This window comes from Phascolarctos cinereus, unplaced genomic scaffold, assembly GCF_003287225.1.
Source record: "Phascolarctos cinereus isolate Bilbo 61053 unplaced genomic scaffold, phaCin_HiC Scaffold_2;HRSCAF=192, whole genome shotgun sequence".
NCBI classification, from domain to species: domain Eukaryota; kingdom Metazoa; phylum Chordata; class Mammalia; order Diprotodontia; family Phascolarctidae; genus Phascolarctos; species Phascolarctos cinereus.
Window position 1 is genome coordinate 165749845 of NW_027555625.1, and position 15018 is coordinate 165764862.

The 15018-nt window shown below is 37.9% G+C and overlaps 1 protein-coding gene across 1 annotated transcript in view; it reads right to left on the bottom strand.

Annotated features, from left to right (window-relative positions):
• SPTLC3 (serine palmitoyltransferase long chain base subunit 3) overlaps nucleotides 1-13775 on the bottom strand; it is a 198440-nt gene extending 184665 nt beyond the window's left edge. The window contains exon 1 of the mRNA XM_020986144.2: nucleotides 13363-13775. Within this exon, the coding sequence (XP_020841803.1) occupies nucleotides 13363-13479 (117 nt within the window). The 5' untranslated portion in view covers nucleotides 13480-13775. The remainder of the gene's footprint in view (nucleotides 1-13362) is intronic.
• Between the last annotated feature and the right edge of the window lie 1243 nt (nucleotides 13776-15018).

Genomic DNA, 15018 nt, shown 5'->3' on the forward strand with positions numbered 1-15018 from the left:
TAATTAAGGAGACAATATGCAAAGAATTGTACATAGAAGATAAATGGTAGGTAGTCCCAGAGAGATGTTACTAGCAGGGATAGGAAAAGGTGGAATGTGAGTGATAATAGGGAAAGGTCTCTGTAAAGGTTAGGAAAAGTTAGCCTTTTAAAGAATATAAAATGGTTGCAGGCTGTAAAATAAAGCTACACTAATCATCGGCATTTCTATATATTACCAACAAAGCCCAACAGCAAGAGATAGAAAGAGAAATTCCATTTGAAGTTACTGTAGATATTATAAAATATGTAAGAGTCTACCTCCCGAAACAAATCCAGGAACTCTATGAACACAATTATAAAATGCTTTTCACACAAATAAAGCCAGATCTAAATAATTGGAAAAACATCAGTTGCTCATGGGTAGGCTGAGCTAATATAATAAAAATGACAATTCTACCTAAGCTAATTTACTTATTCAGTGCCATAGTAATCAAACTACCAAAAAATTAGTTTATAGAATTAGAAAAAATAATAACAAGATTCATTTGGAAGAACAAAAGATCCAGAATATCAAGGGGAACTAATGAAAAAAATACAGGGGAAGGTGGCCTTGCAATTCCAGATTTTAAATTGTACTATAAAGCAGCAATCATCAAAACTGCTTGGTAGTGGCTAAGAAATAGAGTGGTGGATCAGTGGAATAGGTTAAGTATGCAAGACACAGTAGTCAATGACTATAGTAATCTATTATTTGATAAACCCAAAGACCCAGCTTCTGGGATAAGAACCACTCTTTGAAAAAAAACTGCTGGGAAAACTGGAAAAGAGTATGGCAGAAACTAGGCATAGAAAATCTCACACCATATACCAAAATAAAGTCAAAATGGATTCATGATGTAGATATAAAGGCTGATACTATAAGCAAACTGGGAGAACAAGGAATAGTTTACTTATCAGATCTATGGAGAACAGAAGAATTCATGACCAAACAGGAGATGGAGAACATTACAAAAAGCAAAATGGATAATTTGATTACATTAAATTGAAAAGTTTTTGCAAACAAAGCCAATGCAACTAAGATTAGAAGGAAGGTAGAAAATTGGGAAAGAATTTTTACAACCAGTCTCTCTGATAAGGCCTCATTTCTAAAATATATAGAGAATTAAGTCAAATTTATAAGAATACAAGTCATTCCCCAATTGATAAATGGTCAAAGGATATGAACAGGCAGTTCTTAGATGAAGAAATTAAAGCCATCTATAGTCATATGAAAAAATGCTCTAAATTACTACTGAGAGAAATACAAAACAAAACAACTCTGAGGTACCATATCACACCTGTCAGATTGGCCAAGATGACAGACAGGAAAATGATAAATGTTGGAAAAGATGTGAGAAAATTGGAACACTAATGCATTGTTGGTGGAGTTGTGAAATGATCCAACCATTTTAGAGAGCAATTTGGAACTATGCCTAAACGGCTATAAAAATGTGCATACTATTTGACCCAGTAATAGCACTTTTAGGGCTATATCCCAGAGAGATTATACAAATGGGAAAAGACCTACATGTACAAAAATATTCATAGCGGCTCTTTTTGTGGTGGCAAAGAATTGGAAATTGAGAGGATGCCCATCAGTTGGGGAATGGCTAAACAAGTTATGGTATATGAATGAAATGGAATACTGTTGTGCTATAAGAAATGATGAACAGGCTGACTTTAGAAAAACCTGGAAAGACTATATGGTCTGATGCTGAGTGAAATGAGCAGAACCAGGAGAATGTTGTATACAATAACAGTCATGTTGTGCGATGACTAATATTGATAGGCTTAACCCTTCTCAGCAATGCAAGGATCTAAGACATCTCCAAAGGCCCCATGATGGAAAATGCTATGCACATCCAAAGAAAGAACTATGGAGTTTGAATGAAGATCGAAGCATACTATTTGCAGTTTTTTTTCTTCTGTTGTGTTTTGTTTCTTCTTTCTGGTGGTTCCTCCTATTGTTTCTAATTCTTACCTACAACTCAGTAATGTGAAAATATGTTTAATAGGAATATATATGTATAGCCTGTAACAGATTGCACACTGTCTTGGTGAGTAAGGTGGAAAGGGAGAGGAAGAAAAATTTAAAACTCAAAAGCTTATGGAAGTAACCGTTGATAATTCAAAATAAATTAATTAAAAATTTAAAAAAATATATAAAATGAAAAAAGTATGAATTTAGATTTAGTCAGAGAGCCTGGGTCATCTGCAGAATCTGTCTTTCACGCCCCAACCTCTCTGCTGACCAGTCTCCCATTACCAACTGCCTTTCAGACATCCCTAACTGGGTATCTGTAGACATCTTAAAATCAATATGTCCAAAGCAGAACTTACTATCTTTCTCTCAAATCCTCCTTCTGTGAACAAGAAAACAAAAGCAAGGATTTAAGTGGGTATTGAAGAAAAATTGAAATCAAAGGATCATAAAACTATCACTCATTCAGCATTTATTAAGTACCTCCTATATGTCCAGCACTGTGCTAGCATGGGGAGACAAAGAGAAAATTAAAACAGTCCCTTCCCTTAAAGAGCTTACAATCTACCTGGGGTGAAACAACATGTATCTAGAATATATACATAGGAAATACAAGGTAAATGGGTATGATTTTGTACTAATCTAGCTAATTCTTTGTTCTTCGTACACAATAGACTGTAAAAGTAAACACTTGCAACAAGGAGAATGATAGACACTTGATAACCAGCGTAATTCCAAGGCAAAAAAAATGTGCTTAATAAAAGTGGCAATATAGGAAATCGGTATTGCCTCATTCAGGCAGATCTCAAGTCTGTGACTCAAGCTGGTATCTAGACTTTTCAAATATTGAGCTTACAGTTTAAGGCTTGTTCATCTATTCTACGTATACCTTAAGTGGTATTGCAGAGGTTAGAGTAGGGTTGTTCTTTCTGTCAGTATAGCATAGCTATAGTGATCAGTGTTGGAAAACTGGGAAGCTCATTCATTCATTTAACAAACATTTTAACAAGTGCAGTAAGATTTAGGGAGATTACAAAGATGAATAAAACAGGGTCTTTACCCTCAAGGAATTTATAATTGAGTAGAGATGAGACATTTGGGGTAGGGGTTGAGGGGAAAGGAAAGAAGCATTTCTTAAATGCTCATTCTATGTCAGGCATTGTGATCCTACCAACAACCCTGCAAAGTAGGCACTTTTACTATTTCTGTTTGACAGTTGAGGGAGCTGTGATAGAGGTTAAATGACTTGCCTAGGGTCGCACAGCTAGGAAGTGTTTGAGGTACGATTTGAACTCAGGTTATCCTGACTCCAAGCTCAGTGCTTTATCCCAGCTGCCTTTCTTTGTTAGTTAACAACAGAGTAGCTAGCTAAAAGTTTTGTTGTGCTGGAGTCAGAGGACCTGGGGCTTCCATAAAATGAGAGGAATAGATTTTATTGCCTTGCAGGTTCCTATAGCACATGGGTAAACGCTATAAACAAAGTATGGTTAAGACCTAAGACGCATTCAAAGTGCTGTTGGGTGAAATGAAGGAGAAATTACTTCCGGATGGGAGGAAGATAATTTCTAGCTGTTCCTGTCTAATTCAGTGGCAAATCTAAACAGCTTAAGTCTAAATATTAAAAATAACTTCAGATTTCATCCCTGATATACTATATTTGTATATAGACACAATAACTGAAACTCCCTAGAATTAAGGAGTAAGAATCTGTAGCTGCTAATTGTCATTGTGAAAGCTAAAGTAAACATTTAAGCCTCCCCTGTCATATTGGCAGGCGTGCATGCCTACACACACACACACACACACACACACACACACACACACACACACACCCCTATCATATTAGATGCATAAATTTTGCTAGCGATATTATTGATTTTTTACAACATAAAAACACTATCTAGAGGAGCTTTGGAGTTCAGCTATTCTGATCAGCATGACTATGGAGACCAAATCTAAAATTCATTTTGTGCCATGCAGAAGCAAACCTAAGCAAATGTATTTTCTTACCTCACAGAAATTCAAACTGGAATATGTTCATTACTTTAAAAAAACAAGCTGAAAACTAATATTCAGAAAAATAATATAGTAGAGAACCAGAGACTGAGGGAAACTATGTTCCTCATGAGAAAAGGAGTATAGTAAGTTGAGGGTGAGAGTACATATCATATAGTCTAATCTTTCATTCAGAACTGTTATTCTCCATACAGCATGATTTGTGCTTACACACTGAATTGTCAGAAATATTTATCATTGTATTTATCATTGATATATGATTAAATTAGCCTAAATTAGATTAAATTGAGATTAAACTAACAATGGTTTAACCATCCCCACATAGTAGGTTAAAGAATTTAACATCTGGGTGTACAATTTCATAAAGGAATAAATTCACCATAGATCAGGATAAGCAAAAGTATATTTTTATAGTAATAATTATCACTCACCTTTCCATAGCTTTATGAGGTTTGCAAAGTATTTTTTCCTCCACCATCTTTAGGTGAAGACTAATACCTCATCTTCTACCTACCTGCACTAGGGAAGACTTGCATTTACCTTGTACAAGTAAAGAAATTTGAGGTAATTACTGCAAGTATTGTTACCACCTCTGTCATTTTACAGAAGAGGAAACTGAGTCTCTCTGTACAGTAAAAAGATTTTCCCATGACCATCTCTATGCAGGTGACTTCTAGATCTATCTCCCAAACCCCAGTCTCTCTCTTGAGTTTCATTTCTACATTAGCTGCAGCCAGTTGGACATTCTAACCTAGATTTCCTGTTTGTATCTCAAATTCAACATAACCAAAATAAAACTCATTCCCCTTTATTTCCCTGCCTCCCCCAAGCCACCCCACTTCTGAACTTTTCTGTTACCATTAAGAGTACCACCAGCCTTTTAATTACCCAGGTTTGCAATCTTGGTGTCATCTTCAACCTCTCATTGTCACTTTACAAAGATATACAGTTGCCTAATCCTGTTGTTTCTGTTTTCATAAGATGTCTCATTCACATTTTGACCTCTGAGTTGCAGTTCTCATGACCTTGTGCCTAGACTATTGCAGTAGTCCCCCATATGGGGGACTCTCTCTTTCCCCACTCCAAGTCATCATCCACACTGCCACAAAAGTAAATTTTCTTAAGTAAATGTCAGAACATGTCATGCTGCCACTAAAACTCTAGCGACTCTGTTACCCCTAGAATCAATATAAACTCCTCTCTTTGGCACTTAAAGCTCTTCACACACTAGTTGAAGCCAAGATGGTGGAGTATAGGCAGCAGCCCAGCTAAACTCTCTTAATATTCCCCTTTGAACAACTAAAATAACTCCTCCAATCAAATTTTGGAGTGGCAGAGCTGACAAAAGGTCAAAGTGAAACATTCTTCCAGCCCAAGAAAAATTAGGAGGTTGGCAGGAGAGGTCTATAATGCCAGAGTGTGGGCCTGCCTGGAGTGCAGCAACAGTAACATCACCAGCAACAGGCTTTGGAGGTGGCTGTAGCTTTAGGAGTTTTTAGCCCAGCGACTATAAGGGGGTCAGACAACTGATGAGAAAGAGATTAAAGGGGACCTTTTGCTGGAACGGGGTGCAGCTAGTACTTATTGGCAATACTTAATGCCTGTAAGGCAATTATGGGTCACAGGTCCAGGGCAGAGAGGAACTCCTGTTGTTAGTCACAAGGGAGTTGGGGCCCTGATTGCAATTCTGGGGCAAAGAGAAACACGAGTGTTTGTGGCTGCAGGAAAACAGGGGGACCTGGTCACAGTTCCAGGGCCATGAGGAGAGTTAGTGTTTGGGGCCGCTGGGGAACAAGGAGCTTTACCAGATAGAGACCAGAATGCAGACCAAGAGAGCAGTGACCACCCCTCTTCTTGGATCATACCTTGGAAGCACAAAAAACTTGCAGATCCTCAGAACTTGCTCTGAAAAGAGAAGCGTGGAAAAAGCCTGAAGCTTGGGACAGTGTTTCCCTACCCTCAGGTAAGCAGAGCCCAACTTTAATATAAAGTTCAAAGTCAAGAAATAGGCTGGGAAAATGGGCAAACCACCAATACCACAACAAAGAGCTTGACCATAAAAAGATACTATGGTAACAGAAAAGACCAAGACATAAACTCAGAAGATAGCAATGTGAAAACAGCTATAAGCAAAGCCTCAAAGAAAAATGCTAATTGGACCCAAGCCCAACAAGAATTCCAGGAAGAGTTAAAGTGATGGATGACAGAGGAAAAATTGGGAAAAGAAATGAGAATGATATAATAAAATTATTAAAAGACAACAGCTTGGTAAGAGAGGCACAAAAATACAGAAGAATATATTACTTTAAAAAACAAAGTTGGCTTGTAATGGCAAAAGAGGTACAAAAACTCACTGAAGAAAATAATTTAGTAAAAATTATAATTAAGTGGAAGCTAACAAATCCACCAGACATCAAAAATTATAGGACAAAGTTAAAAGAATGGAAAAAAAATAGAAATATCATATTTGGGAATACAACTAATAAAATAAATTGAAGAGAGATGATTTAAGAATTATTAGAGTACCTGAAAGCCATGATCAAAAAAAGAGCCTAGAGGGGCAGCTAGGTGGTGCAGTGGATAGAGCACTGGCCCTGGAGTCAGGAGGACCTGAGTTCAAATTCAGCCTTGGACAGATAACACTCGCTAGCTGTGTGACTCTGGGCAAGTCACTTAACCCCAATTGCCTCACAAAAAAAAAAGAAAGAAAGAAAGAAAAGAAAAGAAAAGAAAGAGCCGAGACATCATATTTCAAGAAATTATAAAGGAAAAATGCCCCAATATCTTAGGTCCAGAGAGTAAAAGAATTGACTGATCATCCCCTGAAAGAGATCCTAAAATGAAAACTCCCAGGAAAATTATAGCCAAATTCCAGAGTCCTGAAATTAAGGAGAAAATATTGCAAACAGCCAGAAAGAAACAATTTAAATATCATGGAGCCACAGTCAGGATAACACAAGATTTAACAGCTTCCATGTTAAAGGAGTAGATGGCTTAGAATATAATATTCCAAAAAGTAAAGGAGATAAGATTACAACCAAGAACCATCTGCCCAGTAACAGTATAATCCTTCAGGGGAAAAATGGATACTTAATGAAAAAGCATTTCTGATGAAAAGACCAGAGCTAAATAGAAAATTTGACATCAAACACAAGACTGAAGGAAAGTATAAAATGTTAACATGAAAGAGAAATCATAAGGGACTCAGAATTAAGTTGTTTACATTCCTTTATGGGAAGATGATGTACGTCACTCTTAAGAACTTTATCATTATTAGGGCATTTAGAGGGAGTCTATATAGACAAAGAGCACAAGTATGACTTAATTATGTTGGGATGACCTCCAAAAAAAAAAAAGATGAAGGAGTGAGGAAGAGGAATGCACTGGGAAAATGGGTGAGGGAGAGGTAGAATAGAGAAAATTTTATCACATAAAAGGCATGCAAGGAAGAGCTTTTATAGTGGAGAGGAAAATGGGGGGTTGTCAAGCAATGCTTGAACCTCACATTGAAATTAGTTCAAAGAGGAAAGAATACACACACACACACACACACACACACACACACACACACACTCAGTTTGGTTTAGAAATCTATCTTATCCAGTAGGGAAGTAGGAAGGGAAGGGGATAAGATATATGGGAGGGGGTTTAGATGATAAAAGGGAGGGCATGGATTAAGCCAAACAGACTTTTGAGAAGGCACAAGATAAAAAGAGAGAGAGAAAGATAAACAGAAGAAAATAAGATGGTGGGAAATATACAATTAGTAACCATAACTGTGAATGTGAATGGGATGAACTTACCCATAAGATAGAAGTGGGTAGCAGAATGGGTTAGAAACCAGAATCCAACAATGTATTGTTTATAAGAGATACATTTGAAACAGAAAGACACACCCAGAATTAAAATAAAGGATAGAATCTGTTATGCTTCAGCTGATGTAAAAAAGGCAGGGGTGGAAATCATGATGTTAGAAAAAGCAAAAGCAAAAAGATTTAATTAAAAGAGATAATCAGAGAAAATATATTTTACTAAATAGTACCATAGAAGTTGCAGTAATATTAAAACATTTCACAGCAAGTTTCTTAAAGGTCTCATTTCTCAAATATGTAAGAACTGAGTCAGATTTATAAAAATAAATGGCCATTACCCAATTGAGAAATGGTCAAGGGATATGAACAGGCAGTTTTCAAAAGAAGAGATCAAAACTGTCTATAGTCATATGAAAAAATGCTCTAAATCACTATTGACAAGAGAAAAAGCAAATTAAAAGAATTTTGAGGTATCACTTCACACATACTAGACGTGACAAATGCTAGAAGGGATGAGGGAAAATAGGTATAATATTTTCTGTTGGTAGTGTTGTGAACTGGTCCAACCAATCTGGAAAACAGCTTGGAACTAGGCCCAAAGGGCTATCAGACCTTTAACCCAGCAGTAGTACTATGAGGTGTGTACCCCAGTGAGATCAAAGGAAAAAGGATAAAGAACCTATATGTACAAAAAATATTTATAGCAGCTTTTTTTGTAGTGGCAAAGCATTGGAAATTGAGGGGATACCACCCTACCCCAATATTCAGTTATATGCCATCTTGTCAATTTTACCAGCTCTGCTCTGGTGGTGGTTGGTTGGTTGTTATCTGTCCTTCCTTCTCAGAAAGAAGCAAAATGAGTCTGACTGTGGCTAATGAGACCAAAATAAGCTCGGAAGGCTCTACTGTAGTTTGGGCACAAATAGTCCATATCCACTGCTCATCTGTGTTATTACAATAAATTACTAATTAGAGTCTCAACTTTTAGTCTTTCCACTTTTTAATCCCTTTTCCACACAGTTGACAAATTTGTCTTTCTAAAACATATCATGTCAATCCCCTGATTAAGAAACCAATTTCCCCTAGAATAAAATACAAACTTCTCAAACTGCCATTTACAATCCCTCACAGTATGGCTCCATCCTGCTTTTCCAGATGTATTTGACCAGTCAGATTGGCCTACTTAGGATCACAGAATCACGAATTTAAATACTGGAAGGAGCTGTAGGGGCCATCTGATTCAACCCTTTTCATTTTGCAGATGAGGAAATGGAGAGATTGAGTGAGTGAGTGACTTGAGATTAAGTGACTTCCCTGTGGTCACCGTTAGTAAATGGAAGAGCCAGGATTTGGAACCAGGTCCTCTTTCCTAGCTCTTACTTCTACAACAAGCTACCTTCTTTGTTGCTTTCCCCCAAAATCAGAATTCTATTTTCCACCTCTATGCCTTTGGACAGGCTGTTCTCCATGTCTGAAATGTACTCTATCCTCACCTCTGCTTCTATTCACTAAGCTCTAGTGGGTCATCTTTAACTCTAGGATTAAATATAACTTCCTCTATTTGGCTTATAAAATCATTCACAACTTAGCCTCAATCTGTCTCTCCAGTTTTATAATATATTACTCTTCTTCCTGTACTGGACTGTCCTGTCAAACCATCCTTGTTGTTCCTCGTACACCTTACTCCATCTCTCATATCTGTGCTTTTATACTGGCTGTTTCTCATACCTCCTCTTCCTGACCTCCCCCTTTTAGAATCCTTTGTTTCTTTAGAAATTCTACTCATGAGCTATCTTCTGGTACCTACTTTTCCCCAATCCATCCAGGTGCCAAATGCTGTTTCCCATATAAAATTTATATGTATTCACACAGACACAGACACATATATATTTACACTTATTTATGTACATGTCTCTCCTGATAGAATGTAAGCTCCTTAAGGGCAGGGACATTTTTATTTTTGAGCTTGTATTTCAGCACCTTCCCAATGCAGACACATTGATTGATTGATTAGAATCTCTACCTTCAAGGCTGAGCTTGTAGGCTCCCTCCTAAAGGAATCTTTGCTCATCTCTTTAGCTTGTTAACCCTCTCTCCTCTCAGATAATCATGTATATCTATTTAGATATTTCATTCTCAAGCCACACCCCAAATAGTATTTAAGCTGTTACACACAAGGACTATTTTTTTTTGTTTTATCTTATCTTTGTTTCTTAAGCACCTAGCACAGTGCCTTGCACATAATAGGTGTTTAGTAAATGTTTGTTGGACTGAGCAATCCAAAGGGAAGGGAATCTGCATTAGACAAAACAAATTCTTTCTCTTTTCTTGGCTTAAAAATCAGTTTCCTGTGAGAGAAAAGAGCATATATAAGAAAATGCTTCTTAGTGAACATAGTGAACTAGAGAAGCATATATATTTCATCTTTCAATTTAATAAAGATGTATTGTGTATTCTGTGTTTAATTTGAGAGCCAATTGTGGTATAATTGATAGAGAATTAACCTTGGAGTCAGGAAAACCTAGGTTCAGGTCTAATATCAGACACATACCAGGTGACTCTGGTGATAGTTAACTTTTCAGTGCCCAAGCCATTGTCTAAGATTGTAAATCATGCAGAATAAGAAGAACTGCCTTGATAGAGGAAGTTCATCATTGCAAACTTCCTATACCAAAGAGATCACAAATCCAGTAATCAGTCCAAAATACACACACAGACACAGACACAGACACAGACACACACACACACACACACACACACACACACACACATTTGTGTATGTATATATGTGTGTGTGTGTGTGTGTATATATACACAGAGAGAGAGAGAGAACTAGACCAAAACATGGTTCCTGACCTACCAAAGGGGTTAGGGCTAGAAGAGAAAGTAGTACCATTCAGCTTAGTCAATAGGAAAAAGAGAGGATTGTGTTTATGGTAATTCACAATTAGTTTCTATACATAATACTTATTAAATCTCTGGATTACAACACTAGGCATATCTGTTTCTTCTATTGAAGGAGTCAAAGGAGGAATACAAGTTCTAATAATGATGACTCACATCTACATAGAGTTCTTTGTACATAAGCTCTACAGAACCCTAAAAGTGTAGTTTGGTCTCTTTCATTGAACAAGCTTATATCATTCAGATGATCAGTGATGAAAACCAGAACCCTAATTATCTATGGGTGGAGTAGAAATATATTGCTAGAGTCCCTAGGCAACTAGGTGACAGCAAAATGGAGAGGGAACCATTAAAAACAGCAACATTTACAAATTTAGATGGTTATAACAAGTTTTACCATTTCTGAAGGTGGATGTTATATTTCTCCTCTTCAAGGCAGGGATTGATTGTTTCATTTTTGTCCTTTTATCTCTAGTGCATACACAAAGTAGTCACTTAATAAATGATCATTGGATCAGATTGAATCTTGAACCTGGAATTGGTGATAATGATGATGCCCTTGCCTCATCTTGACAAGCTTGACTTTACCCAGAAAACATTTTCAACCTTGGACTACTGTGACAGAGTTTAGTTCCATGCTTGGAAGAACAACTCCAATGAAGTGAAATTGTGTGAAAAGTTGCTGAGTAATTGGTAGTTGCAGCCCTAAAAGTTCATACTTCTGTTTTTGAAGCCCCAACTCCAGAAAGGATCCTTCTTCCATTCTTTTGGCAGTTCCTTAATTAACCCCTGTAGAAGCCTAGTCTTAGAGCCTTAGCCAGACCTTTCCATTTATGAGACATGACAGTCTTCTTGCCTCTTCCGCCTGAAGTGCTGCAGAACCAACTCTCATGATGACATCAACAGATGCTTCCCAAATCAGCACTATCAAAGTCAGACTACGCTAGAGAGCAAGCAGGTCATTCCTCTGAGGACACTTCATCAGTTCATTCTAGGTACCCATTGACTGACCTGCAGATTCTTCTCAGGGGTCTGAATGAACGCTTGGTGATTGACTGATCATGGGGATTGGCCTTACCTGGCTCAAGTAGGGACTCCAGAACAAACCATGGTATGGCTCTCCCTTTGCCGCATGCTGCACACATGGGAAGCTGTCTCAGCTATGCCACCCAGTGCAGAGAAAGGCCTGATAACCTCCATTCTAAACCATCTGACTTCTTGGCAATGAGTCTTAAACATCAGTGTCAACCTTACTACAGGTTTTGTCAGGCATGAAAAAGGTACCTCCCTCAGTTTCAAAGGATTCAATTTCTCCCCACACAACAGAGAGAAGGCTATTCCTCCACCCTCTACTGATTTGCCTATTTGAAAAGGATCCAGGAAGCTAAGCCACCTGTTACTAGGCCCTACAGCAAAATAACTTTTCCCCCTGTGTGAGTCCTTGTTCTCACCAGTGAACAGCTTTGTGTTTCATGGAATTCCCAGAGGAGGTGCTCCCACACTTCCTAAAGGCAGGAAGGCTTTGTCTGCTGTGGCTGAAGGAAAACCTTTCTCCTGAAGGAGGTTGGTGTGGAGGTGAGGAGAAATGAGTTCAATCCCACTATTGTTACTTACTTACTTGTTAGACCTTAGAGAATTTATTCATCCCTTTATATGTCACATGAGCAGGTTGGATTAAATAATCACTAGGTCCCTTTGGGCCCTAAATTTCACAATTCACAACTATGCTTCTAAGTAAAAGTATGTCTGTTGGATGTACACCTGCTCCCAAATAGGTGGATGGAATCACTGTGACTCTCTGGATATTAAGATTTCCAGAAGGCATTTCTCCTGGAACTAGACCCTTGAAGGAGATCATTTCTATAACTATTTGACATAGTTACAATGTTGTCTTCAGTAAGCTAATAACTACTTTCAAGGGTCCTACCCTGGGTAACTGAGGTATCAAAGTCTTTTTTTCCCCCAGCAGATATGAATAGCTTACAAGAAGGCACACACAGAAGAATAGGTTTTAAAGGTACTGCTGAGACACCTACTGGCCCAATGTCCAGAAACTCTATCTCCTGGAAGTCCTGAGCAAGGAATGTTTTAGGTTGTAAGTACCTCAATGGAAACTCCACTTGATTTAAAATTAAGTTGTAAACCCCAACAATGCTGTCAGTCTACCTGAGCAAAATGCCATTCATACCACATAATCTCAGCAAAAAGGATTTTGCTTTCACTCCATTTTTGCTGTTTCCATCTCCAAATGTATGTCATGCACAGGCCTAGGGACTGAAGATGATTTGGGCCAAGGAAGGTCCTCACTCATGCCTCGGCCACACTCCCCAAATTTCAAGAGAGAAAATGAAAGGTCACATGACTCTCCCTGTTCCCTGACATAAAAACCTATCAGAGGAAAAAAGAATTCTCGTCGTCTTAGAAGAATCTTCTACCCAATTTCACCTGAGAAAATTTCAAAGCAAGTGGTAGCTAGAGCCAAAAGAATGAAAACAATATAGGAATACATACTTAAGATGTTATAGAGAAAGGACAATCTTAAGTTGTTTAATGGGTCACTTTGAATTGATCCAAATGGACATAGCAGAGGTCATTTAAGTAAAGCAAGGAGAAGAAAACTGGTTCTTACCTGTGTTTCTCTAATGATCCTATTTCTTTTATGGTTTCCACTTTGGGAGCCATTGCTCTGTTTCTGGTGATTGTGAAGTTTTCCATTACAGACAGTACCACCTCCTGGATTAGCCATTTGTTTAAATGAATGATCCTGTCAAATTTCTTTTTCCAGTTTCTCTGGGATCTTGGCTTTTGAAGTTAGTGAATGATGGGATAAAGTTTTGGGTTGAGCCCTAAAAGGAATCTTACTGGTCTATCAGGCTTTTCCAGAAGAGGAGTGACTGCCTATCTTTTTGCCAGATCTTTGAAACTAAAAACAAACTGTTACGTTTACACACCTCCAACCTCAGTAAGTCAGAATGCAGACTCCATAGCAACTAACCTGTTTCTAAAACCACTGCTCATGCTGGTTCCTAGTGTGAACAGAGGCAGCCAGCTCAGTCTACTGTAGCTTGTAGGCGAAATAAAAGTGGGCGGGCAGGGAGGTGGAGAGTCATTTAAAGACACAAGGCCTCTGAATCAGTCTGTTCAGAATTGTTGGCTCCCTCTCCTGGCCTTCCCCTCCCCACCTAATGTTTGCATTCGCAATATTATAGATTTAGAATTGAAAAATACTTTAGAGGTGAGGAAACTGAGACCCGGAGACTTGACCAAGGTTATGCAACTAATATGTGGGGAAATCAAAATTTGAACTATGGTCCTTGAATTCCAAATCTAGCTTTCTTCCCAGTTTTCTCTTCTCTGCCTCTGGTATAGGAGTTCTGTGATCCCTAACTCAAGCAAAACCTTCACATTAACATTTCTAGAATTGGTCAATTACAGTAACAAAAAAAAATCCTTCCTTTTTTAATATTGCATCTCTAATGGTTAAGGCTTGCATACCATTATAGCGATGGAATGATTTGTCTTTAATAAGGAAAAGACCTTAGAGATCATATAAGTCCAACACCCTCATTTTATAGATAAGTTAACTGAGGCTTGGTGGGGTAGAGCAACTTACCCAAGTATATAACAAACTAGACTAGAACCCAGGTCAATGATTTACATGTTGCTATTGATCTGAACAGTTTGAACCCACTGAACATTAAAGTCCACAGAGATAAGGAATTAAGAATAAGGAAACCGCCTGAGTTAATGTTCTTAGATAATTTGAGAAGCAAGTAATATAGTTTTAGCAATGGTTGTTGGGTCACATTAATCATTTGATTGAAGGTAAGTCATTTAGTCCTCTTTACCTCAGTTTCTCTGTCTGCAAAATAAGGGAACTGATTCTTAGCAAGTTTGCTTGGATCCCAGCCAACTTTATTTGCTCAGTGGTGTCCTAGTGGAGCAGAATGAGGTTAAAGTAAGTGTTCAGTTTTAGTGGACATCCTTGGAAGATTGAACTAGATTAGCAGAAGGGATCAGCTGGAATGAGGAGTCTGGTACAGAGAGGAAGAAAGGAAAGCAAAGATAAATGAAAAGAATGATCAAGCCTAGGTTATGCTGAGGAATCAATCCATATTTAAGTGAATATTTGAATCTGTAATAAGGGTAAATGATACCAGGGGACCAACATATAAAAACATTTGCATTTTGTGAAGAATGTGGTCTGGTGAAATTTTCAGAATACAGATGATTCCAGCTGAATGGATGTCTTCACTAGTAGGTTGAAATGACAATGGTATCAGGA